The sequence below is a fragment of the Monodelphis domestica genome, chromosome 1 (genome assembly GCF_027887165.1).
Source record: "Monodelphis domestica isolate mMonDom1 chromosome 1, mMonDom1.pri, whole genome shotgun sequence".
Taxonomy (NCBI): domain Eukaryota; kingdom Metazoa; phylum Chordata; class Mammalia; order Didelphimorphia; family Didelphidae; genus Monodelphis; species Monodelphis domestica.
In genome coordinates, this window is record NC_077227.1 from 69,930,941 (window position 1) to 69,957,735 (window position 26,795).

General features: G+C 41.9%; 1 protein-coding gene across 2 annotated transcripts; it reads right to left on the minus strand.

The window, feature by feature from the left end:
- Positions 1 to 45: 45 nt before the first annotated feature.
- Positions 46 to 26,378, minus strand: LOC103104062 (transmembrane protein 202-like). Of its 2 annotated transcripts, none has more exons than XM_007478528.3 (5): positions 25,836 to 26,378; positions 25,241 to 25,496; positions 10,386 to 10,532; positions 9,191 to 9,322; positions 46 to 6,285 (listed from the first exon to the last, which is right to left on the minus strand). In XM_007478528.3, exons 1-5 carry the CDS (start codon positions 25,989 to 25,991, stop codon positions 6,092 to 6,094), a joined length of 885 nt encoding a protein of 294 aa, XP_007478590.2. In that variant the 5' UTR covers positions 25,992 to 26,378; the 3' UTR covers positions 46 to 6,091. The 2 variants fall into 2 exon arrangements, with proteins under 2 accessions (XP_007478590.2, XP_056656204.1); XM_056800226.1 differs by having other exon boundaries at positions 25,814 to 25,940.
- Between the last annotated feature and the right edge of the window lie 417 nt (positions 26,379 to 26,795).

Here is a 26,795-nt window from a genome sequence, read left to right on the forward strand (position 1 = left end):
AGCTGCTCTGTGTGGAGTCTTACTTTGGAATGGTAAGGCAAACTGTTTTGTTTTTTTCTGAGCAAGTATAGCTTATGTATATTTGTACTTGGTATAAATGAATTTTAATAGAAATAATGTTGCTAAAAAGCTAGCTAATCAGGTTACTTTTAATATTATTCAATGTCAAGTAATTTTTAAGGCCTAATAACATGTCAATCAGGCCAAAATTACTAAATGTCTGCTGTGAGTGACAGTATAATTTAGTCCTATATGTAATTTTGAGCATATATCCAGTCGATCACTTCCTATTGGAGAATTTGATTATACATTCAAGAACCTATCTATGCAAAGGAGAGTTCTATAAAAGGACACTGAAGCCTACATCTGGACCTACAGGACTTGAAAGACATAATAGACTTTAGGGAATGAGGTAGTTATTAAGATTTTGCCAAAGGCAGAGTGCCTATCTTCTGGCTGTCAATGCCTCACTGCAGATGGGGAGTGCTCCCAGATGCCAATTGTACATACTATCAATTGAAATAGCACCAAAAAGGCCAAAGATGGAAAAATTAAAAGGAGATAAATCAGATAGACCCCTGCCAGCATTTTTAGGGAACAGACCTGGCTTCCCTCCCCCAGGAAATCAGCTGTTTATGCAGACAACAAACTAGTCTCTACTTAGCTTGGGGGATGGGAATTAGAAAGGGGCAGGAGACAAAGAATTTCAGGAATAGCAAAAGGTCAGCATGGAATCAAAATAACATTTGGCTAAGTGACTGAATGCATGTGAAAATAAACACTCCTTAGATAACCCCAGTAAATCTAAGGATTGTCTCCTCAACTCAGACTTCACATTCCTATGTTAAAGTTTGTTTTATTGTCAGATAAGAACCTGTATGTGAAGAGAAATAACTTGTACCTTGTAACCCTATATCAACTGTTTCAATTGTTAGATCCATGCTGTCTTCCACTAGGGAGGACTGTCCCAGCTGGTAGATTCTTTATTTGTTCTTTTATTAATAAATTGCGGTTCCAATAATTGAAATTCTAGGTGTTTGAACTCATTTGTGAAGTGTCCCACTTCACAATGTGAAATGTAGAAGTCCCCAAACTTGTAGTTTAGAGGGATTTGATCCACAGTTTAATTTGGAAATAGAAACCCCAGGTTTGACCTAGTCACCTGAGAATTCCTCCCTGAGGGAAAGTCTTGCTTCACTGATCTCAGACTAACAATAGACTAAGATTTGGTACAGTAGGTAGCAGGTCAGTTTTGCAAGCTGAAGGTCCCAAATTTGATCCTCCAAAGGAGGGTGTGATATACTGGGAGAGGCTTCTGAAGACAAGGAGAATTATTTGACATCTTAAAGTCTATTGCATAGGCAATCCCTCTAAGCTACAAGTTTGGGGACTTCTAGATTCCACTTGACAATACTGTCAACATGGAATCTAGGAATCCCAAACTTGTTGCCTAGTGAGATCTGATGAACCCCAATTTTCAGGACTAGCTTGTAGATTGGAGACCCCAAAGCTTGTACTTGTTCCCTGTTCCCATGGAAATCTACCCTGAAGGGAAATGATAATCCTGGTTGGGTGAGATAAGCATATGCTAAGGACCCCCTTTGTTTTAGGTAGTCCCCTATTGTATTAGAACCTTTCCCAGGAAGATCCACACCTGAGCAGGAACCATCCTTTAATATCTATTGTAAGCAGCCCCTTCTCTTGCACCCTAGCTTCTAGCTATGATTCTTTTCCCTAGCTTGATTGTATCTTGTCAGTGTAGTTTGAACACTCCCATTTTCCTTGTAGCCATAGTGATGTCAATCATCTTTCCCTGCCCCTGGATTTCCCAAAGGGTATATAGGTTCCCCAAGTTCTTTTGTTCCTCTGAGTCCATCCTGAGTCGGTGGCACTCCCAGGGGCTGGTGCCCAGGGCGTCTTGACTCTGTGCAGTCTTGGGAAGCAGCTCTGTTGTCGCATTAGTAGCGCTAACCCCTTTTCCCTTGATTAGAGTGATTTTGACTATTTAAGAGTTCTGTGTTTTTTCTAGTTGACAATACTTATGCCCTTTGTCTCCTATCTTTAGTAACAGAGGGTCAGACTCTCTTAGGCACATACCCCTTTGTCCTTTTGTTGTGGTCAATGGTGGAATTACTGACCAAAAGGGGGGAAGGAACAACTTTGTTTTAGGGAATCCTCAAATTTGCCTTTGTCCCTTGGGAACTTGCCTTTGGGGAAGTCCCAGATTGACCCTTGTTTTAGGCTGAACAATAAACCTTAAGTGCCCAATAATCTCAGCCTAGATAGAATTAGTAGATATAATCAAATCTTTACCCTTTTGTCTTATTAGTTTCTCCCATTTGGCCTCTCCCAGGTAGTCCAGCTTGGGCTGGACTCCTTCTTCCCTTGTCTCCATTGTAAAGTCAATTAATTGAACCTTCCGGTCCTACATACCCCAAAAGGTATATAAGGCCCCAAGTTCTGCAGCTCATTGCAAAATCTCCTTCTGAGGTGCTTCTTCCAGGACACATTGTTCCCAGAATCCCAGGTTTTGTCTCTGTGTAGTCTGTGTAGAGCCAGATTAGAGTATAGTCTTCCTTGTCCTAATTAAAGACTTGTTCTTTATAACTACTTTAGTGGTTCTGCGTTTTTCAAGGTTGACAGCAACAACAATTTTGAATCTTGGTTGGACCTCCAAATATGTCAAGGGTTAGTCTAGTACTTCCCCAAAGGCAAGTTTCCAAGGGACAAAGGCAAATGTGGGGTTCCATAAAACAAATGTCACCACTCTTCTGCCTTAGTATGATTCTAAGATAAGAGGCAAGAGTTTAAAAAAAAAAAAAGGTAGACTGTGATGACAGTAATATCTTAATCTCTTCCCCGCATTGGATTTGGGCTAGTTTTTCCTTAAGACTTTATAGGCTGATGGAACTAAAAGCCAATGGTGAGAGCTGATTTCCCTTCCTCGGTTTACTACAAAGCAGCCAATCAGTCTTTGAGGGATTGGTCATCTCTGAAGCTTGGCTGGTGGATCATGATCATGATGGAGGAGGCAAGAGAGCCTTCAGCTGAATTAATCAGAGGTGTCCTCAATGTCTATCACCTGCTGCTAAGTAAATCTCTTGTTAACTGTTGAATATCTTGGATCTCGTTTGGTTCTTAGTTAATTTAAACAGTCAGCCTGAGTCTCAGCCCAAAAAAGGGGGATCCTCTAGTCCCATTCATTTTTTAATAAAAATCCTCTCCTTGGCATTTCCAAATCATTAGCCTAGTCCTGAGTGGTATTTGTCTAAATGATCTTCCATTGATCCAAAATCATGGCAAGAAGTCCCAACTTCTCACAATTTGTGGGCATAGATATTTAAATTACCCAGGGCTGCTTTTCCAGATATTCAGTAGAGAGAAATAGTTGGAAGAAACCACATACTCCCTTAGACTTACCACATTCCAGAAAGAAGAAAAAAACCTTTACAATCCCAAACACACACGTAGGTGATTTGGATATAGACGGATCTAAATATCACTTGCTGAGTCTGTATGTTGGCACAGACAGGTAGAATGGAAGTCACAGATCAACTCAAAAGTCCTCAGTGGCTGTTAACTGTAGATTAAAATTACAAAATCCTCTGCCTGGCATTTAAAGCCATCTAGGATAGAGCTCTCATATACCTTTATTCTCTTGTTCCATGTTAGTCTCATACACTGTTTCAGCCACACTCACCTGCTCAATGTTTCCAAACATGACATTCTAACTTGAACCCCTGTGACCTGGCACAAATGGGTTCCTATGTCTAGAATATACTCCTAACTTCCTCTCTTAGTGCCCACATTCCCTCCAAGTACAGCAAAGTGCTACCTCCTGCCTTCAACCTTTCCCAATTCCTATAATTAATGTTCTCACCCTCTTAAAATTGCTTCATGGAATTTATATTTACTTCTCTGTATGTGGAGTCCTCTAAATTGGGTCCATTTACTGCAGAAGAGGACTCTGAATGTTTATAATGTAGCTCAGTGTGCCCACTAAGGAAGGAGGAAAAGAAGAAACCCACTCCTAAGCCTTAAGTGTCTCAAAGAAATATATTAAAGGATATCCTCTGCAGCTAATCAAGCTCTCAGGAGAGTTAGAGGAGGTAAGATGCTCTAATTCTCCAAACCTGTAGCCAGATAGTGTTGGCATAACAGGTTTACAGAGGCCTTCCCAGCTTTCCCTTTTTGGATAAGAAAAGTCCCATTTCTGGTACATTAGAGATGGCTCCTCCTTTTCAAGTGCTCTACGATTGTGGCCTGTGGGGATCAAGATATTATCTGTAACCCCCATTTACAGTTCTAAATTTAGAGATCTTTGAGTGTAGTAGTTGATTGAAGGGTAAGGAGTATATGGAACCGGACTGTTTCTCATTTATCCACAGCTGCATAATAAAGATCTATAATTCTAGGTATTAGAGGGCTGTTTGGGCCCAGAGGCATAGATACCTATGAAGTTGAGTTTTTTTAACCTTTACCAGAGCAAGAATGACCTCAGACGTAAACAGTATCTTCTGAGTATTATACAAAGAATCATAGAAAGCATAGAGTAGACACTCTGAAGCCACCTGCAGCCATCACAGCAGAGAGCAATGGGGAAGTTCCTGGTGGGCAGGTGCCCTTTCATTTTTGTCCTGGGACGTGCCAACTATCCCACGTCTGACTCATCAGAGGGATCTGTTGGCTAAAAGGAGCTCTCAGATTCCCCAGGCTTCCAGGTTCTCTGGCCAACAAAGCCCCAGTGCCACAAGTGCCTGCCTGGGAGCCGTACCACTTGTTCTGTGGAGTAAGTGCCATGATACCTCCTGGCTCTCAGGAACCCACCAGACATCATGCCTACTCACCAGATCAGAGGCAAACTAACAGGGATGGCTGTGCTACACATGCATGTGTGAACACACACAGGCAGAGGAAAAGAAGGTGGCCCAAGGAAGGGGGAGCCTGGGGAAGAGACATGTAGGGGAATGTGTTCAGGGGTGGGAAAACATGGGCAAACAGTGCTTGAGGGTCAATTAAATTGTTGTATGCCAGTTTCCATGAACATCTTTAGGTGGCTGTGAGGTGTGTTTCTGCCAGGGCACATATGTGAGTAGGACTGCTCAGCAGGCAAAGATGGGGTCAAAGTTGGCAGAGGATAAACAGGTGCCTGGAGTGTAACTCCTAGCAAATACCTACAGGGTGAAGGCTCCATGCAAGGTTAATAATGCAGAACCAGCAGTTAAGGCACTGGTAGTCACAAACCATAAAACCACAAATCCATAATGCAGGAGGACTTCTTATAATACAACCAGCAGGAAATCTAAGCCTTTTATAGCCAGTATCCTTCCCCCCCCCCAACCTCACATAATAGGCCCTTAATTAAAAGATTATTTAATTGAATGAGGGGTAGGGAACATCCCTATCTTCTATGAAGAATCTAAAGACCAGAGAGGCTAAGTGTTTCATCCAAAGTCACATAGAAGATTCAGTATTTCACACTTTTTTTTTAAGTTCTAGAAAACAAAAATGCATGCAGTTTTATTTTTGTTTTGCTTTTTGGTATTTAAGAATTATAAAAATTAGATTTTAAAAAATCATAAAGGAAGATGAGAACTGACTTTAACTTGACTAGGGCTTGAGGACCATACTTTCCTGACTCCCTAAAATGAGCTGAGTCTCCGAGGACAAACAAGAAAAAAGAATAGAGTATCCTCAGCCAGCCATTCATTCTCTTCCTCTCCATCTAACCTATATTATAATCATGAGCACATCTAGAAAGTTGGTGGTCCTCTCTCTGTTCTGTTGCTAGCCTCTCCCGTCTGAGATCATGAAGACTTTTCTTAGAGATAATGCTATTTCATAAATAATAAATATTAATGTTATTTTTTTTCAGTGAGCTATAGTCTAATCTGGGGCAGAATCACAAGAATTCTTCTTATGTGACTTGAATTACTCCTAATACAAGCAGTTATGAAAGAAATGGAGTATCCTTCATTTTTTTGGCCCCTTTCGTCCACTGGTAAGCTCTATCCCTAAGGCAAACTAGAATTGTATTTTCCCCATCCCTATTCATTCCTATTGACTTTGGGTCTATCTCCATTCTAATAATCTAGTATATGGTTTCTGAATCCAGTGCTGGATCTATAACCATCTCTGATTCTGGCTCTCCTTCTGTTGCTGGTGTTGACCACATCCTTGGATTAATCCCCAATCTTCTCTTTGCTAAGGGAATTTCACTTAAATTATCATCATCATCAAGGGGCAATCGACCAAAAGTTTTGTAGTTGAAGTAGAAGATAAGCCCTAAAGAAAGAGAGAAAGTCACTGTGAGCTTTAGGTGGTGGGTTGAATTCATTACTAGTTACATATGAAGTACAGAGAACTCCACAGGGCCTCTGGGCAGTTTTGTTGTCATGAAATTTTGTTCAGTGCTAGGAATTGTGTGTCCAATGTAAAAGGGAATTCTTAATCTTTCTCTAATTTAACTGGGGGGCCTAGAGGTCCTTTTATCATAGAGATGTGTAAAGATATACCAGTCCACAGTGAAAGGAAGTAGAAACCAGAGAGATAGGAAGTGAGGTAAGAAGGGGATATAAAAGGCCAGTGAGAGCACTTGGAGGGGATTTTTGACTTTTTTTGGGTTGGGAGACGATTGGTCATTGGTAGTTGGTAGCTGGTGGTGTGGCTTGGTGATTAATTGGTGGTTGAGGTATATATATATATATTGTGGAAAGGAAATAAGACTGACAGTTTGTGTGGGGGAAGGGCCAACTGGGAGTGACAGTTGGGTCTTGTGACTAGCACTTCCTTCCTGCCAGGAGGGGTCTTGCTTCCGGGTGTTGGAGGGATTGGAGCAATATTCCCTCTCTCCCTTTAACTCCTCCTTACCCCTATACAAACCTCCCATTATTCCCCATTTATCCCCTGTTTTCCAATCTTCCTATTTCCTTTCCCAATAAATATTACTACATATATATATGTATTCTGCCTGGTGAGCTTGGCTGAAGGTGATCAGCTAGACTTTAACTATAGGCAGTTATAGGTAGTTATAGGGTAGTTAAGCAATTTCTCTTTCTCTCTCTCTCTCTCTCTTTCCTATATTTCCCTCTTTTAACTATGTTCTCATTAAAATTAAAATTGTTTTGTTTTGTTTTTTAAACCCTTACCTTCTGTCTTGGAGTCAATACTGTGTATTGGCTCCAAGGCAGAAGAGTGGTAAGGGCTAGGCAATGGGGGTCAAGTGACTTGCCCAGGGTCACACAGCCAGGAAGTGGCTGAGGCCAGATTTGAACCTAGGACCTCCCATCTCTAGGCCTGGTTCTCAATCCACTGAGCTACCCAGCTGCCCCCTAAAATTAAAATTGTTAAAAGCTGCTCTCTTATTTTGTCAAACTCCTAATTTAACCCTTACACCAACCTGCAGGATCTAAAGATGAAATTCTGGTAATATTCTGTCTTTCTGTTAGTGAATTAACAAGTATATCCAGTACTGTGCACTCTCTAAGAAAGGAGAACATCTCAGAAAAGACTCCCTGCTGCCCACAAAGCCATGATTATCTTCATGAGTCAATTTCTGCAATGGTCTCTCTTACTGAGGATGAGCACCCAGCTTGTTTCTGTGACCTCACAGACCCAAAGAGAGAGTAAAATGTCCCAGAGTATAGGACTCACCTGGCATTAGATTTCTATATAAAAAAAAAAAAACACAACACAAAAGGAACCTCACACAAACCTCACCCTTAAGAGAATGAACAAAACTCAATCCAGCCAAAGGCATGGAAACACCAAGGCTCCTTCAGCACTATCTTAACCTAATGTACCCCAGTGACACTGTAATTATTCTGGCTCTGCAGAAGCAATGTGGCTGGTATTGAAAACCACTAGCATCAGTAGAATTCTGGAACTGCTTTTGTCACCTGTCTGGAACTGGACATCAATGCTGGCCTCTGATTCTCAAATGAAGATGTTTCCCTGGAGCAGTGTACCTACATGATACTCAAACTGACAGCTCCAAGGCCAGTGTGAGGATTTTGTCTGAATCCCAGCTCCCTTGTGGATCTATTTGCTTGTGTTTATTAATAAACTGAGTGGTATTTGTTACTCAGCACATTTAACACATATGTATATATTTATCATATGTATATATGTGTATATACATATGTATGTGTCATATGTATATATAGATCATCCATTTTTCCCCTAGTTTCTATATTATTCAAGTACATACACGTCTGGGTATGTGAGAGAGACAGATGAAAATATAAAAAGAGAGAGAGAGAGAGAGATTTGGTGCTAGCTTTAGAATCTAAGTAGTATATAGTTATTGTTCAGTCATTTTTCAGTCATGTCCTACTCTGTGACCCCATGTAGGGTTTTCTTGGCAAACATACTGGAGTGGTTTGAAATTTCCTTCTTCAGCTTATTTTATGGATAAGGAAACTAAAGCAGAGTTATATGACTTGCCCAGGGCCACATAGTTATTATGAGGCTAGAGTAATTCAGGCTAGACAAGGTACTATTATCTCCTGCACCACCTTGCTACCCAAGATATAGTGGCAGAGATGAAAGTGATGTTTGATGTAGAAGGATATGTAATAATAATTGCTATCATTTAGTAGGACAAGAGTTGTGAAAAGTGTAGACACAAGTCCTTCTGTACTTGCTGCCCATACCAAGCAGAACTTTTATTATAGAAACTATTGCCCTAGAAGAAATCATATGAAACAAAAAGGGAGGCAACAGGGAACAAGATAAAGGACCCTGGATTTGCCTTCAATCTCAGCTCTGGGACTCATTATTCATGGGACTCTGGACAAGTCACTAAAATTCTGTCTCCTCTTATGTAAATGAAATGGTAGAATGAGTTAACATCTGAAGTCTCTTCTCACTTGGAATCTGTGACTGTTGTAAAGGATCATTTACTAACATGGAAATAGTTTGTGATACAAAAGACTTGGAACTCAGGATTTTTTTCTTCTTCCTCCTGGATGGCAAGAAGACCCAGTGTTGGAACATCTTTTTAGGCCAGTGGATTCAAGGCTGGGTGTCCAGGGCCAACCCCGAGGCCTAGGGCACACAGGGGACAAGGGTAGAGCTAGGATTTGAACCTAGACCCAGAAGTCTTCCAGGCTGCCACTTCTCTCTGGGTTCTGCTCCTCCCTCACTGGAGGGTTTCCTTTTGCTGCTATGAGGCGTGGGTCTAACTCACCAGATACCATGAAGAAGAAGCTACCCCACCAGTTGAAGTGGAAGGCCCACAGGAAGGATGACCCCATGGTGGGGCTAGTGTACTTTTTGACTTGCATCAGAAAAAGCACAAGGCATATGAACAGGCTGACTCCTGGGAACAAGAGCAGAGAGGATTTCACTTTGGAACCATTGTCCTTGCATCTCTCATACCTTCCTCCAACCCCACTCCCCACCCCCAGATTGTTTGTCCCATTCTGGGGTATAACTGTAAAGAAAAGGCCAATGGGACCAGAAGGCATGGAGCTATAGCAGAAAGCAGTGACACTGGATTTGGAGATGATCAGGTCTGGCTTCCAAGTTCTGCAACCTACTGGCTATGTGACTTTGGCCTAGCCTTTGAGGATATTATTTCCCCAGTTCTAAAGTAAGGGCAGGGATCCTGGGCAAGTCATTTCACCCCCATAGCCTAGCCCATCCCATTCTTCTGCTTTAGAACCAATCCATGGTATTGACTCTAAGGTAGAAGGTAAGGATTTAAAAAAAAGAAAGAAAGAAAGAAAGAAAAAACAAGGGCAGCAATACCTGTTCTATTTCCCTCACAGGCTGTCCCTTGTAAAAGAAATTTTTGTCAACTTTAAACATTTTGGACAGGACAAATCTCTGGTAAAAAGGAAGCATAAAAATAGACTTTCTGGTATCATAGAACTATGAACTCTCCAGGCTGCAAGGGCCATAGAGAACCTCTAGTCCAACTTCCTCATGTTACAGTTGAGGATACCGAGATTCAGAGGACCTAAGTGATTTGCACAGGAAATTTATATTGTAGTTAAAAGTATAGCACAGCCTTCCTGACTCTTAGCCCAGCAGTCCTTCTCCTAAGCTATTCTCCAGGAAAACTTTCCCTGCCTACACTATCACCAGCAATGGCCTAACGGGAATTTGAAATTCTACCATTAGAACTTCATTCTTTTGGAATGATCATGGCCCTGTTCAAGCTCCTGTTTAACAGTTCCAATGCCTCTCTCTCTCTCCAAACCTAGTTGGGTAATTCTTCAATGGGAATAGCTTTGTTAGAGGGACCCAGGGCCTAGAAGAGCCAACTATGGGAGAAAGGTGAGTGGGAAAACGGAAAAGGTTCAGGGGGAGCATCTGAGGTGAATTCTGGGGACTTTCCAGTTTCACCAGAGGCTTAGCTGGCTGGTATGGATCTGTACCTGAAGTCAAAGAGAGGGTGGCTAGTCTCAGATCCAGCTGAGCAGGGAGCTCTTTCCTGGACCGGCAGGAGTTGATGACCCAGACGCCGCCAATGAAGGCAATGAGGGCAAAGAGGAGAAAGAAGCTCCTGGAGATCTGGAGGTAGTCTAGAGGTTGAAGCGGAAAGCAAGAGGCCAAGCTGGGGATTGGGGAAAAGGGCCAAGAGTCAAGGGATAGGAGACAGCCCTCCACCCCCATCCCAAGGATGTGCAGGAACTGGGGAAGAGAAGGGCAAAGGACAGACAGGACAAGCCAGCTGTACTTCTAGCCAGAGAAGGTAGCCACCAACAAGGTGAAATTTCAGGAACATCAGCAAACTTCTCCAGCATTCTTCCAAATGCTTATTGATGCCTAAAATTTCAGTAATGGAGAGTAGTGCCTTCCCTTCATTCACAATGAGAGAAAAGGATCAAAGCATGACTACCTCTGAAATGAGAAGCAGACTATACAGAGTCCTATTACAGCATGTGAGTATTGGATAAATTAAGGGGACTAGAATTTCAGTAAGCCTGACATATCCAAAGGAGCCTGGCCCTTGACAAAAACTGGCCTTGATTGGCACCAGCCTGGTATAGCATAGTCCACTTAGGTTGTCATAGTTGAAAATATTTGGGGAATAGATTATGTATTTGGGAATTGCCCTCAGAGCTTACGACACTTTGTGATATCTCCCAGGGTCACAAATATTCACCATCTGAGCACAGATTTAATTTTTGAAAATATTCCCAGGTCAATAAGTGCCTGCTTTGGTGAATAAAGTAATTACTTTGGGTAATTTCATTTTTGGTCTTAAAACTTTCAGAAAAACTTCTCTGTGAACTAAAAGCATTATCTTAGTGAAGAAATCAACCTCTAGGCCACAGTTTTTTTTTTTAATATATTTTATTTGATCATTTCCAAGCATTATTCGTTAAAGACATAGATCATTTTCTTTTCCTCCCCCCCACCCCCCATAGCCGACGCGTAAGTCCACTGGGCATTAGATGTTTTCTTGATTTGAACCCATTGCTTTGTTGATAGTATTTGCATTAGAGTGTTCATTTAAAGTCTATCCTCTGTCATGTCCCCTCAACCTCTGTATTCAGGCAGTTGCTTTTTCTCGGTGTTTCCACTCCCATAGTTTATCCTTTGCTTATGAATGGTGTTTTTTTTCTCCTGGATCCCTGAAAGTTGTTCAGGGACATTACACCGCCCCTAATGGAGAAGTCCATTACGTTCGATTATACCACAGTGTATTAGTCTCTGTGTACAATGTTCTCCTGGTTCTGCTCCTCTCGCTCTGCATCACTTCCTGGAGGTTGTTCCAGTCTCCATGGAACTTCTCCACTTTATTATTCCTTTGAGCACAATAGTATTCCATCACCAACATATACCACAGTTTGTTCATAGGCCACAGTTTTTGTGAATCCCAGAACCCAATTCAACACATGGGGGTTTTAAGAACACAAAAATGAAAAACAATGCAAACCTTGTCCTACCCTCAAGTATGGGGGAGTGGGAGAGAGGCACAGTGAGGAATAAGACACATAATTAAGATAAGTCAGAATGACACAAGTGCCTAGGAGGAGTTAAGAAAAGTGACATCTCTTGTCCCCTAAGGAGAGATGGATCACTGATAGCAGGGAACATCAGGGAAGGCATCATAAAGGAAATATATCTAAGTTTGACTATGCCAAGACGGCAGAAGAGGAAAAAGAGTATATCCCATCTCCCTCCACCACTGTTCCATCAACAATTTAAGAATGCCATACTGAGCAGTGATTAGGAAATCAAAGGAGAAACTACAGTGGATCATCTTGGCGTCTTAAAATCATAACTTCCACCTAGAGGTAAGTGACCGGGGCAGAAAATGGCAATAGAGTTTAGAGAACAGAGGCAGGTCAAGATCATAGACTCAGTACCCAGATCTCTGAGCTAAAACAGCAGTACAATAGCAGTCTCAGCCAAGGACCTAGGCTAACAGCAGGACAGGGAGAATAACAGTATTTCCAGGGGGCCTGGAGAAAAAACTCAGCACCCAAAGTCCCCCCAGCATGTGAGGAAGAAGTGGGGCAGAGAGAGCAGATATTGGACTTGGTCCCCTGCCTAGCAGTGAGGAGGAAGAATCTCTCAGAGAGGCCAGAATTGCAGGCTCAGCCTACAAAGCTCCCATCTAGGCCAGCAGAGTTGTTCATTGCAAACTGCTAAAATAATAAGTAAACAAGACAATATAAAGAGCTACTGTAATGCTAGAGATGTCCAAGACACAGAGATGCCCTGAGATAATAGAAGGGTTTTATGTGGGGAGAGAGGAGAGGAAGAGAATGGAGTCTTCTCTCCCTCATGGTCAAAACCAAGGGAGGAGGAGTTGATGTTGGTTTTAGACCAAGAGATAAGAGGGTGAGTCAGTTGTTTTCCCTTTCCAATCCTCTTTAGTTATGGCTCCTCACTAAGCCTGCCTGTTCACTCCCCACTGTTTGGTTCCTTCTAAATAATAGGCTTCTTTTATCTGGGGAGAGAGATCACTTCTCTCTCCCTCCTCAGTTGTAACTGCCCTTCCCTCAGTCTTGAATCAGTTAAGTTTGTTAATAGTAGTGGTAGTCTCTCGGTGATCCAGAATGACTATTGTCTTTGTGCAGTTTCATCTACGGTGTACCCTCATGTGGCTTTGGAGTCCAAAGGCTGAGGCGCAAATTTTGTGGCACATGGGGCATGGGACTCCAGTTGTTATGGGAGGTGCGGTTGTGGCCTGGTGTCGGTGTTCACGTGCAGAGGCAAGACGTCGACGTCGCTCATCTTCAAAGGTGATGGCGGCATGGTTAATGTGGGTTCGCCAGCTGCTTCTGTCAGAGGCAGCGAGTTCTGGTTGCTTCAGTGTAATGCCAGCCCACTTCAAGTTGGACTTTAGCTGATCCTTGAATCTTTTCTTTGGTCAGCCTTGTTTCCTGAGTCCAGCTGACAGTTTACCATAGAATACCTGTCTTGGTATTCGCTGTGGATCCATGCGGATGACATGTCCAGACCATCATAGCTGGGTTTTGAGGACCATGACTTCGATGCTGGTGGAGTTGGCTCTGTCGAGGACTTCCTGATTGGTGATTCGGTCCTGCCATCGGATCCTCATGATTGACTGGAGGGAGCGTTGGTGGAATTGCTCCAGCTGTTTCATGTGCTTCCAGTACAGTGTCCATGTTTCACAACCGTACAGGAGCGAACTGAGGACCACTGCATTATGCACTTTGAGCTTCGTCACAGTGCTTACACCTCTGTGTTGGAGGACTTTGCAGCGCAGCCGCCCAAGTGCCTGGCTGGCCTTTTGGATCCTGGCATTGATCTCGCGGTCTAGGGACCCGTCGTTGGCGATGGTGCTGCCCAAGTACTTGAAAGTGTTGACATTAGAAAGCTGCGTGCCGTCGATTGTAATGCATAGCTGGTTCGTTGGCCTCCCTGGTGCAGGTTGGAACAGGACCTCTGTTTTGCTGAGGCTGATAGTCAGGCCAAACAGTTTTGTTGCAGTAGAGAACCTGTCCACAATGGTTTGGAGATGATTTTCTTGGTGGGCCATGAGAGCACAGTCATCTGCGAAGAGAGCTTCCAGGATGAGTCTCTCTGTTGTCTTTGTTTTTGCAGTCAGGCGGTGAAGGTCAAATAGTGAGCCATCGAGTCGGTATTTGATGTAGACGCCCAGGTCTAGATCTATCACAGCATGTCGTAATACTTGGGTGAAAAATAGGTTGAATAGTACCGGAGTGAGGACACAGCCTTGTTTCATGCCATTGGAGATGTTGAAGTGATCGGAAGTCTCTCCACCAGATGGGATTTCCCGTCATGTCGACATGAAAGAGCTGGATCAGTTTGACGAATTTTGCTGGGCAACCGAGCTTGCTGAGGATCACCCACAATTTGTCCCTGTTCACTGTGTCGAACGCCTTTGTCAGGTCTATGAAGACAATGTAGAGACTCAGGTTCTGCTCAAGGCATTTTTCCTGCATTTGCCTCACCGTGAAGACCATGTCGATGGTGCTGTGATCTGGTCGGAAGCCACATTGTGATTCAGGCAGGTTCTGCTCTGAAACAGATGACAGGAGTCTGTTGAGTATAACACGGGCGAGGATCCTTCCAGCAATGGAGAGTAGTGAGATGCCTCTGTAGTTGTCACCGGCTGCTCGTGCGCCTTTATTCTTGTATAGGGCTATGATGGAGGCATCTCTGAGTTCTGGGGGCATGTCTTCCTCTTCCCATATGCTGGTCAGCACTATGTGAAATGCCTGGAGTGCCTTTCCATTTAAGGCCTTGTACATCTCGGTTGGGATCCCATCTTTACCGGGTGCCTTGCCTGCACTCATTTGTTTAATGGCTTTTTGGACTTCCTCTATTGAAGGAGGGACGTCAAGTTGTTCAATGGAGTGGTTTTGGGGGATCTGGTCAAGGGCGCTTTGGTCGACTGAAGAGAGTCGGTTGAGAAGCTGACTGAAGTGTTCTTTCCACCTGTTGCTGATGCCTTTTTTATCTTTTATGAGAGTGTCACCTTCAGAGAATAGCAAGGGAGTGGTAATGGGTTTTAATGGCCCATAGACAGTCTTGAGGGCACTGAAAAATTGTTTGTAGTTTTTCATATCAGCAAACCGCTGGATTTCTTCTGCCTTTTTTTCCCACCATTGGTCTTGCATCTTCCTGATCTCACGCTGTGCCGTGGCTTGGAGAGACTTGAATCTATCCTTTTTAGGAGCAGAGTTTCGGTTATTTTGCCACTCCATAAAGGCTTTGTTCTTCTTGCTCAACAGGTCTTCAATAGCAGTGTTGTTCTCATCGAACCAGTCCTGGTGGTTGCGTTGTTTTGGGCCTAGGACTGCCTTTGATGTTTCCTTCACTGCGTCTCTGAACTGGTTCCATTTCGCAGTTGAGCTTCCAGTGAGTGGTCCCTTGGCAGACAGCTTGTTGTCCAGGCAGGACTGGAATGTTTGCAAATAAGATGGATCTCTAAGACGACTCATGTTGTAAAATGCGCGAACTGTCTGGGCGTGTTTTGGATGGCAAGGCGCAATGCGCATTTGAAGAGTCGCTCTAACCAATAGGTGGTCTGTCCAGCATTCAGCTCCTCTGATGGCTCTGGTGATCTTTACATCCTGGATGTCTGGCGTACAATGATATAGTCAATGAGATGCCACTGTTTTGATCGCAGGTGCATCCACGTTTTATATTTGTTCACCATTCTGAACACAGTGTTTGTGATGGTGAGTTCGAACTCTGAGCATTTGCTGAGTAGCAGTCGGCCGTTGTTGTTCATTTTGCCCACGCCGTGTTTGCCAAGCACTCCTTTCCATCTTTCATGGTCCTGGCCAACACGGGCATTGAAGTCTCCCAGTAGTATCAGCTTGTCATTTGTGGGCACTGAGTGCAGAACGGCACTCAGGTCAGAGTAGAACTGCTCGATGGTCTCCTCTGTGCTGGTCAGTGTTGGGGCATATGCGCTGATGATTGTGGCATACCGGTCTTTGCTGAGAGGCAAATGGATCTTCATGAGCCTCTCGCTGATGCCCACAGGCAAGTCTGGCAGCTGTTTGAGCAAACTGGTCTTGATGGCCAGGCCAACACCGTGGATTCTGTCTTCATTTGAGGCTCTACCTTTCCAGAAGGTGTATCCAGTGGTGGGTTCATTGAGTGATCCCTCTTCTGGTAAGCGTGTTTCGCTTAAGGCTGCGATGTCCATGTAATATCACGCCAGTTCTTTACTGATTAGAGCTGTTCTTCTCTCAGGTCTTGGGGTATTCTCTCTATCAAGTAATGTCCTGATGTTCCATGCTCCTAGTAGGAGTTTCTTTGTATTTTTTCTTTGATTTCGACCGCTTAAAGGGGATGACCCGCCAGCAGCGGTGTGCTGACCGGGTGTTTGTAGGGTAGGCAATGTTTGAGACACCTTTTCTAGTCCCCTCCCTTGATTAGGGTGAGCAGTGCTGTCCTAGAGAGGGCTGCTCAGTTGCCCAGGATGCTGCCGAGCGTCCCTGCTGCCCACAGGGCTGAGCGACCATTGGTCCGTGGGCCGCCTACGTGCAGGATCATGACTACAACTGCCAGTGGTCACCTCCACCTGTTGCGTGGTCACTCCCCCATCGCTGCAGGTCTTGAAGAGGGTGGATGGGGTTAGGATAGATGAGTGTGCATAAAGATACTTGTGCGTGAAAGAGATTTAAGTGAAAAAGCTGATGCACAACAATGGGGATAAAGGATAAGGTTGAACGTCTGGTAAATTGGGATCAGGAGGGAAAAGGGGATCCCTAACTGTCTAAACTCTTCCCCCCAAAGTTAGGTAACCTAGGTTTGGTGGCCTGAGCTCCTGAGAAATTCAGAGTGTTGAACCCTGGCTTTTTTGACACTGCACAATAGGTGTCCCCAAATTCAGGGTAAAAGGAGATTGGGATAAATCTTCTTGTGGACTTCTTTTCTCTCCAATTCTCTGTCTACTTGCTGGTTTGGGAGGATGGTGATCAGGTTCGGGGAAAGGAAAGATTTCTGAGATTGGAATCCAGTCATATATTGACCTTCTCTTCAGGAGATCTCCAGTCAAGAGAGAGCAGACCAACTGAGAACTCCTGGGTTGTTGCTTTCCCAAAGTTCCAAATCCTTCTCTGCCCATCCCCCCTTGCTGCTGATGGAATCTTTGCAGTTTCTCCAGGCTTTTCCATTTTCAAAAGTCTTTGGGTTTGTCTCTCTCAAACTGAGGAGGAGAATAACTCCTCTAGGAATGAAAAGAGGGTAGGAGACAGGGAAAAAAATAGATGTTTGGTCACAGGAAAACTAAAACTTAATTTTGACAAATGGCACCTGAACTGGGCCTTGGCAGAAGGAAGACCTGGGGATGGCATGCAGAAATAATGGAGGTGCAAGAAGCAGGGAGTCGTGAAGAGCCCAGCTCAGTCAGAACAGAGAAGGTGAAGTGGAGTAATGTACTGTCAAGATGAGCCAGTTGAAAGAAACCAATTTGTAAAAGTCATTTAATGTTAGATTCAATAGACAATTGGAAAGTAGTAGAGATTTTTGAGTGTAGCCATTAGGTTACCAAAGCATGAGACAGATTACTCTGGCAAAGATATGAATGACAGAGTATAACAGGGAGAGAATGGAAGTGGAAAAAACAGTCCAGAAACTGTTAACAATAATTCAACTCTTTCATTTTTAGATGAGGAAACTGAGACCGAGAGAGAAAATTTGTCCTAAATTAGTTACATAAGTAGTAAATGGCAAAATCTGGATCAGAACGAAGGTCCTCTACCCCAAAACCAACACTTTCTACTATTTCACACAAACACAAACACTTAGTGAAGGAGACTAAGGAGTGGCTGGGACTGAAAAACCAAGGAAGAATGATACAATGGAAGACACAAGAGGAGAAGGTAGTTGTCAGCAACATTAAATGCTACCAAAAGGTTAAAGAGAAGAACAGAGAATAAGGGGGGGGGGGGTGATCTTTGGATTTGACACATAGCAGTTTCAATAGAATGGTCAAAACTAGTGGCAGACTTAGAGAACTGAAACACCCCTATCCCTGCCCCCCACTCCAAATTAAGCTATGAAGGAATAATCCTGATCAAATCTTTGACCTTGGGAATGCATTCTGCTAGTGATAGCAATGAATCAACAGGGCTTTCCCTTGTGGTATTGACATGTCTGCTTTCTTAGGATTTAGGTATTTGAGAATTTTTCCATTGCAGATTTTGACACTTTGCTTTTGGGCCCTAATGGAAATATTAACTCACTGTTTCTTCAAAATTGTGGAAGTCCCCTGAAAAATCATAATGAATGACAAGTCTTCACTGTTTCCAATTGTCCCCCAGAACTCAACATAATCTTTCCAGAAACTTCTCACCTTCAAGTTTTTCTTTACAAGTGCTTTTATCTAAATTCATCTCCTAGCCACTGAGCTCCCAGTGAAATTGCTTACTTAAAGAAACCAAAACATTCACCCTTTTACAATTTGCAGTCTTCCCTGGTTTAGTTCAAGAGGAATATGTGTGGTTAGAAATTTAGGTTTACTCAAATCTGAGGAAACTAGAAAACTCATCTGCAGAATTTCGAGTTGAGTCACTGGACTCAGAAGGGTAAGTAAGGTAGGCCAGCTGTTTCCTATGCAAGATGTTTGTGGGTTTTTTTGTGGTTTTTGTGGTTTTTGATCACTACCTCATCGCACAAGCTGCTCTTTTCCAGAAGCACTTCTTATGATATACTCTGTCAAGGCCAGGGCCTCTACCTGGCTTCAGGAAGGAGCAAAGAAGTTGTCTCAAAATAATGGAGAATATAATATAAAGGTATGAATGGAATAACCAAAGGGCTGGTGGGAAATACAAAGATTTTTGGAGATCAGACTACTCCAAAGTAATCTAGATCAGAAACCCAGAAGACACTGCCAAAAGGTTCAGGAATGTGCTGGAGCCATCTCAAACTGGTTCCAGGAAGTTATCAATTTTCAGGGTGAGCATTTATACCTCAGAAGTAAGCAAACATTATAAAATCAGGACTTGATTGCTTTGTTGATTCTTCTAGACTTTAGTATAATGCAGATTAAACTTAAAGTGTGTTATGACAACTTTTTTTTGAGAGCCAGTTATTGAACATTTACCATTTACCAATATTCTGGGATGTTAATCCCATATCCACTGGGACTATCACTGGATCAATATCTCTCCCTACCATCCCCAACTGCACCCACAGTGAAATTGTCCTCTAGGTCACTTTCACAACCCACCATGCCTGCACCAGAATGTCTCTCTTCCTTCTGAACTAAATCTTTCATAGGCTGAATTATATTCTAAAATCTGGTTGAATTATAGCTCTGACCAAAGGGCCTACCACAAAGAGTTCACAGGAAGGATTCTCATTTTTTTATTTAATTCTTCAATATTGAATCTAAATACTAAATAAAATGAGCATTTCTGAATTCTTAGTATAGAAAAAGAATTATACAAGAATATACAAATCTGCTTTTAAAAATAAATATTGTATAATATAATGTAATACATAATATAAACTTCTATAACAATAAATTGTACATGAAACATTCAGAGCTATTCTACTTGGCTATGATGCTTGCTGGCATTTTAATGTCTTAACAAATTTAGCCTGCCTTTACTCCCTGGCTCTGAGAAAGATCAGAAACTGCCAGAGTTCAGGGAACTGAGTGAACATCTGCCATCCTACAAATTGGCTTCCTTTCTCTGCATAGTCTTTCTTACTTCATTAAGACAGGGGAATTCTATCCTCCCAAAGCTGGCTTTGTGGAACACACAGTCACTACCACGAAGCCAAATCATCTCAGCAACAAGCCCTTCCAATAATACCACACTGACAACAGTGACTAGATCCTTGACAGCTATGTCTATACTGAGAAGCTCCCTTACCCTTCCATGCTATGCCTCTGATAAAGTTGAAGGCCCTCTCATCATGCAGCTATCTCATAAATCTATCCCCTCACTACCGGGCCAAGGGTAGCTGCAGATACTCTCTACTTTTGGTAGCTACCATACTCTTTCATGTTCTCAGTCACCAACCCAGTCTTGTAGTTCACTGTACCTTCTTGGCTTCTGACCCTGGGCTATGTTTTGAAGTGCTGATCTATATTGCTCTTAGCCCCTTTGTCTTAAACAATCAAACATCAATAAGTACCTAAGGTAGAGGCCCTCATGTGGGTGACACCAGGGCCCTGCTGTCAGGAGAAGACATCCTTCTTCCCCTTACTACATGGATGGGAAAATCTTCTTTTCATTTGCTAGATTCTTAAAACTGTCAATAGGCCTTCTCTTTCCAGAGGCATACAGCAAGGTGAAGACTGTGTGCTAGGAATTGACTTGAATGTGAAGGAAAGGCTAACTTTGCCTCCTTGACACCTCCTTTTTGGTCCCTCAGCCTCAAGAATTGGGTTTGGGTTTTTTTTTCTGTTCTGTTTGTCCTTTTTAGTTCTAGGCACAAAAGGTAGAATCCCAGGGCAACTAGGTAGTACAGAGGATAGAGAACTAGTCCTGGAGGACCTGGATTCAAATATGACTTCAGATACCTCCTAGCTATATGACCCTAGATAAGTCACTAACCCCAGTCAACTAACCTTTGCTGCTCTATTGCCTTAGAATTGTGTTGATCTTATGATAGAAAGTAAAGATTTTTTTAAAAATAATAAACATAAGGGTTAATATCATAAGCAAATTAGGGAAGAATAGTTTACCTCTCTCAGATCTATGGAGAAGGGAAGAATTTATGGCCAAATAACAGAACATTATGATATGTAAAATGAATAATTTTGATCATATTAAATTTAAATTTAAATTTAAAATTTACAATGAAACCAATGTAGCCCAATCACCTCAACAACAACAAACTGGGGGAAACTTTTATAGCAAATATCTCTGATAAAGGCGTCATTTCTCAAATATGTAGAGAACTGAATAAAATTTATAAGAAAAGTTATTCCCCAATTGACAAATGATTAAAGGACATGAACAAGTAGTTTTCAAATGAAGAAATCAAAACTATTAGTATCTTGATTTGAGAAATGAAAATTAAAACAACTCTGAACCTCATACCTATCAGATTGACCAATATGACAGTAAAGGAAAATGATAAATGTTGAAGGGGATATGGCAAAATTAGGACACTAGTACATTGTTGGTGGAGTTGTGAAATGATCCAACCATTCTGAAGGGCAATTTGGAATTATGCGCTAAGAGCTTTAAAACAATGCCTGCCCTTTGATTCAGCCATATCACTGCTAGGTTGGTACCCCAAAGAGATAATAGGGAAGAATACTTGTACAAAAATATTTGTAGCCTCACTCTTTGTGGTAGCAAAAAATTGGAAAATGAGGGGGTATCCATCGATTGGGGAATGGCTGAACAAATTGTGGTATCTGATGGTGATGGAATACTATTGTGCTGAAAGGAATAATGAACTGGAGGAATTCCATGTGAACTGGAAAGACCTCTTGGAATTGATGCAGAGTGAAAGGGGTGGAACCAGAAGAACATTGTACATAGAGACTGATACATTTGTAATCAAATATAATAGACTTTTCTGCCAGCAGCAATGCAATGAAACAGGACAATCCAGAGGAACTTATCCACATCCAAAGAAAGACCAGAAACACAGAAGAAAAACATATGGTCGATAACATAGTTCAATGGGGATGTGATTGGGGTTTTGACTTTAAAAAATCACTCTACTATAAATATGAATAATATAGAAATAGATTTGTAACAATGATATGTGTATAACCCAGTGGAATTGCTTGTCAGCTCTGGGAGGAGGGAGGGAAAAGGGGTCGGAAAATCATGAAGCATGTAACTATGGGAAAATATTCTAAATAAATAAATAATTTTTAAAAATATAACTGTGTATGCACTACTAAATCTGAATCCCAAAAAGATTAAAAAGGGGGACAGGTGGAAAGAACCTACTTATACAAAAATATTTATAGTAGCTCTTTTTGTGGTAGCAAAAAATTGGAAATTGAGGGGATATCCATCAGTTGCAGAACAGCTGAACAAATTGTGGCATATGATAATGATGGAATACTATTGTGCTATAAGAAACAATAAGCAGACTAATTTCAGAAAAAGCTGGAAAGACTTCCTTGAACTCATGCAGAGTGAAATAAGCAGAAACAGGTGAGCATTGTACACAGTAACAGCAATATTGTATGATAATCAAATGTGAAAGACCTAACACCCCTCAGCTAAGACATGATATAGGACAATTCTAAAGGATTTATGACAAAGAAAGCTGTCCACCTCCAGATAAAGAACTATTGGACCCAGAATGCAGGATCAAAGCATATTATTTTTCACATTAGTTTATTTGTGTTTTTATTTGGGTGTTTTGATTTTATATGAGTATTTTCTTACAAAGATGATCAATATGGAAGTATGTTTTGTATGATAATATACATATATCCCAGATCAAATTGCTTACCATCTCTGGGAGGGAGAGAGACTATTTGGATCTTATACTTTCACATACTGTAGGTTGAAAATTGTTATTACATGTAATTGGGAAAATAAAATATAAAAAATAGTTGGAGTCTGTAGGCCTTGGAACTTGAGCTGTGCCAACATTGGAGGCAGGATTCCAGGTAAGACATTGCTGTTAACCCATCCAAAAAGCCCTGAAAGGCAAGGTCCTGAGGTGCCAGCTCTGGAGGGTTTTATACTTAGCACTTGATGGAGAATGCTATATAGGAATTGAATTAAACTGGAAAATTAAACCTTGTCCCTTCTTCAGAGTCTAAAAAGAGGCATAAAGGGGGGGATTCTGCTCCACAGGTGTTGTAAGGAAAGTGTTTGTATATTTTGCTTTTTATATACCTTTGAACTAATATTCCTTTGTAAAAGCTAATCTGTTAAGTGGTTAAATGGAACAGGGGTACAGGGTCCTCTAAAACTTGGGAAAAGATAATTGGTGGAGACTTGGACCAATGGCAGAGAGATTAGATACCCTCCCCAATCCTTTGAGGGTATCAGAGAACCCTGGAAGAGAGGAGAAATATAAAACACCTGGTAAGCAGCTGTGGCCAGGAATCATTATACACGTAAGGAACTGTGCTGTGTATATGAGCACAAAAATGCAAGAGGATCTGGTTTCCAGAAGTTTCTATTGTATTGGGAGAAAACAGCATGTCCAAATATAAGGAAATATGCTGGGAGCTGGACCCCAGCCCATGGCAGAAATACAAAGTAATTTAAGCAGGAAGAAAGCACACTAAAAACAAGTTCTATTTTGAGGGAAACGTGGAGGCATGCACAAATGGCACCTTAGTGTGATGGAAAGAGCAGTGGATTTGAAGTCAAAGGACCTAAATTCAAATCCTGATCATGCCACTAACTAGCCATGGACAAGTCATTAAAATGATCTAGGTCTTGGTTTCCTCCTCTATAAAGTGAAAAGGGATTGAACCAGATAATCTCTACCATTCTTTGTAGGCCTATACATATGACCTATGAAATATTCCTAAGGCTAGAAGCACATGAAAAATTCAGCTTGTTATGATTAACTTTGGATTACCCTCATTCTTGCCTTTATAGCAATATGGAATGACTGCTGCTGACTTCTCGACTGACCTGGAACATTACAAATTGCTTTATGTAACATCAGGAACAGTCTCCCTCTTTTTAAACCCACCTCACTTCCATGGCCAGGTAGAAGTCAGAATACAGGAAGAAAAATGGCAGTTTTCCAGTAGCATGAACAGGACAGAGGCATAGTTTCCAACATGGGGCCATGAGTCAAAACCACTAAAATGCAACTAAGTGCTCATAGGAGATTCAAGAAAAGATTTTCCACTTAGTCATCACAGAATCTATTGTAGAGAGGCTAACCATTGGAAAATAGATAAATATAAGAAAGGGTTTAGGGAGAAGGGGAAGTAAGAAAAAAGGGAAAGAAGGAAAGGAACATTTATATAGTGCCCACTTCTCCCAGGCACTGGGCTAAGTGCTTTTTTTCTTACAAATATTTCTCTCATATATCCTCTCAATAATCCTCCAAGGTAGATGTTGTTACTATCCCCATTTTACAGTTGAGCAAACTGGTACAAATAGAGGTTAAATGACTCACCCAGTGACACAGAGCTAATAAGTGTTTGAAGCTGGATTAAACTCAAGTCTTTATGATACCAGGCCCAGAGCTTTATCCAACTGAGCCACCAACCTAAGCTTTAGTTAAATTGAGGTCCATGTGCAAAGAAAAGAAAAATATGTTGAATGGGACCAAAGGGCAGAATTAACATCATATATATCAATGTAATATATAATCAAAGGATTCACTAGCCAACTTTGAAAGCATTTTTTCCACAAGTGGACTATATTGTAGTAGATCCCTGCTGTAAAAAACTGGAAGCAAATTGAGTGCCCATCAGTTGGGGGATGGCTGAATAAACTGTGATCTGTGAATGTAATAGAATATTAGTGGCCAACAAGGAATAACAAATATGAGAAACAGAAAGAAACATCAGAAGACTTGTATGAACAGGCAAGAGTGAAGTAAGTATAACATACCCAATCACTACAAAAAGTAGATGATAATAAACTAAAACTGGAAGCTGAATAACTGACTACTTTTAGCCCTAGAAAAAATATGAAGAAATACCTTCCTCCTTTTGCTAGACAGGTAGTGAATTATGGGTATGAAATGCCACCTACACTGTCAAACAAAGTCAACGTGTTTCTTGGATTTTCTTTGTGATCCTGGAGAGATTAGTATGAGCTAGGTATGTCCCAAAATGGCTGTGATGTAAAAACAAGAAGAGTACAAAAAGCTTCTTCTTGAAAAGCTAAGGTCATCCCTGCCCAACTTCAACATCCCAATCTTATTACTTTACACTTCATAAAATGGCTGACATCAGATTTTTTCCTAAGAGCAGATGATAAGAGATTGAGGCAGAGAAAACTGGGAACTAATTATTTGAAAGGCAGCAGGGCATATTCTAGAAGGAAAGAAGAGATATATAGGTCTAGAGATCATACATGTAGAACTTGGAAATATCTTCAGAGGTCATTATGTATACTCTCCCCAGTAAGGCTAAGAGACTTGCCTCAAAACACACAGTCAGTGTCTGATATGGGATTTGAACCTGGGTATTCTTAACATAACATGAAGCACTTTCCCCACTGTACTATGCTACCTTCCAAGATCAATTTGGCCAATTTCACAATCTGAAGAAGAAAAATGTTGAAGAGAGAAGGGACAAGGAGACCCTAGAGAGAACAATGAGTGTACTAAGGGAACAAGGAGCCCCAGTGCTGTAGGGAACTGATTGTGGGTATTAGATAAGGCATCCAGAGACTATGGGAAAACTCACAGGGTCGATTGGGTACGTGGCTCCAGCAGCGTTCATGTTTACACAGGGTCCAGAGTCCCGCCTGGTGCTCACTGCCATCCTCTGCCAACAAGAACTGCACCCAGGGCATTGGGGAGATGCAGAGGAGCAGGATGAAATTGAAACCAGACAATCCAGCACAGAATGTGCGTATATAAATGTGGGTCTGATTCAGTAAATTCTCCTGCTCCAACACTGACAACATAGCAAACTTTTGTGTTTGCGTTGGTAGGATTGGCTGTGGAAGTGAGCAGTATTGGCAATGATTCACTCTTCCATTCAAATTGAATTGATTCCTCCCCACCACCATAAAAGATACAACTCCTAAATCTTAGAGAACTAGGGTCCTTTTCAGAAATCTCTTAGACTCTAGGTTCCCTTTAGCCTTTCTGTTTCTAAAGCCCCCCATAACGATCTGTCTCTTACCAACCTCCATCCACCCCTTTTTCCCACAAGGAGGGGAAAAAATGTGTCTTTGGGAGAAAAAACAAACCTCTGAGTGACTCAGCCTCTAATAGCCTCTGCCCAATTTCAACTTCCCCTCAAAACAAATACCTTCCCCAAAGGGTCTTCTCACCCTCTGGTATGAGTGATCTCCTTTAATCTTTTCAGTGGGAGGATTGTAGAAAGTCAAGACCTTGGGTGTCTTTGGCTCTACTCCAGCTAGCTGAGGACCCTCCATTGCATCTTCCAACTGACACGGAACTTGTCTGAGGGACAGAACCAAGGGCATGAGTGCAAGTTCTCTATTTCTTCTCCAGGACTCTACATGCTAAGGACACCAACACCTTTTGCTAACTTGTAGAACTCAGGTGTCCAATATTCTCTCCCTAATCCCTAGTCCATGCTCACACATTTACCACCCAAAGATTACTGTCTATACTGAACAAAAGATAGTCCAGAAAGTTCTATCCTCCAACTTTGGTCTCCCAACTAATTTTATAAAAGCCTTCTTAATTCCACATTCCCATCCTTATCTCATCACCATGGTGTTTCTGCATACCTCCTCTTACCTTAACTACTTTGTCCCCATCCTACCACTTCTCTTAGAACCCCATACTTCCCCTTATTCACCACTAAAACCATACTATTAAATAGAATTTTTCCTTTCACAGCTAGGAGCCACCAAAGGTGACACTCAATATAAAAATAATAATAGTAACTAGCATTTCTATAGCTACTATATAGCAAATACATTAGTGTTTAAAATATATTTCACAAGTTATCTCATTTGATTCTAGTACTTTCATCCCCATTTTACAGATGAAGAAGGTGAGGTTGGAAACATTGGCCACAATCATACACCAAGTAAGTGTCAGAGGTAGAGTTTGATCCCAGGTTGTCCTGAGGCCACCCATTCACTGCACCACCTAGCTACCCCTCTCAACATCCTCACATGCAACCTGCCCCACTGACTTCTCATGGTAGGATGACTAATTAATGAAAAGAGCAAAGATTTATTAAGCACCTACTGTGTACAGAACATAACAAAAGATGCCAGGAGAAAATATGGAGTTTAGATGAGAAATGGTCCTGT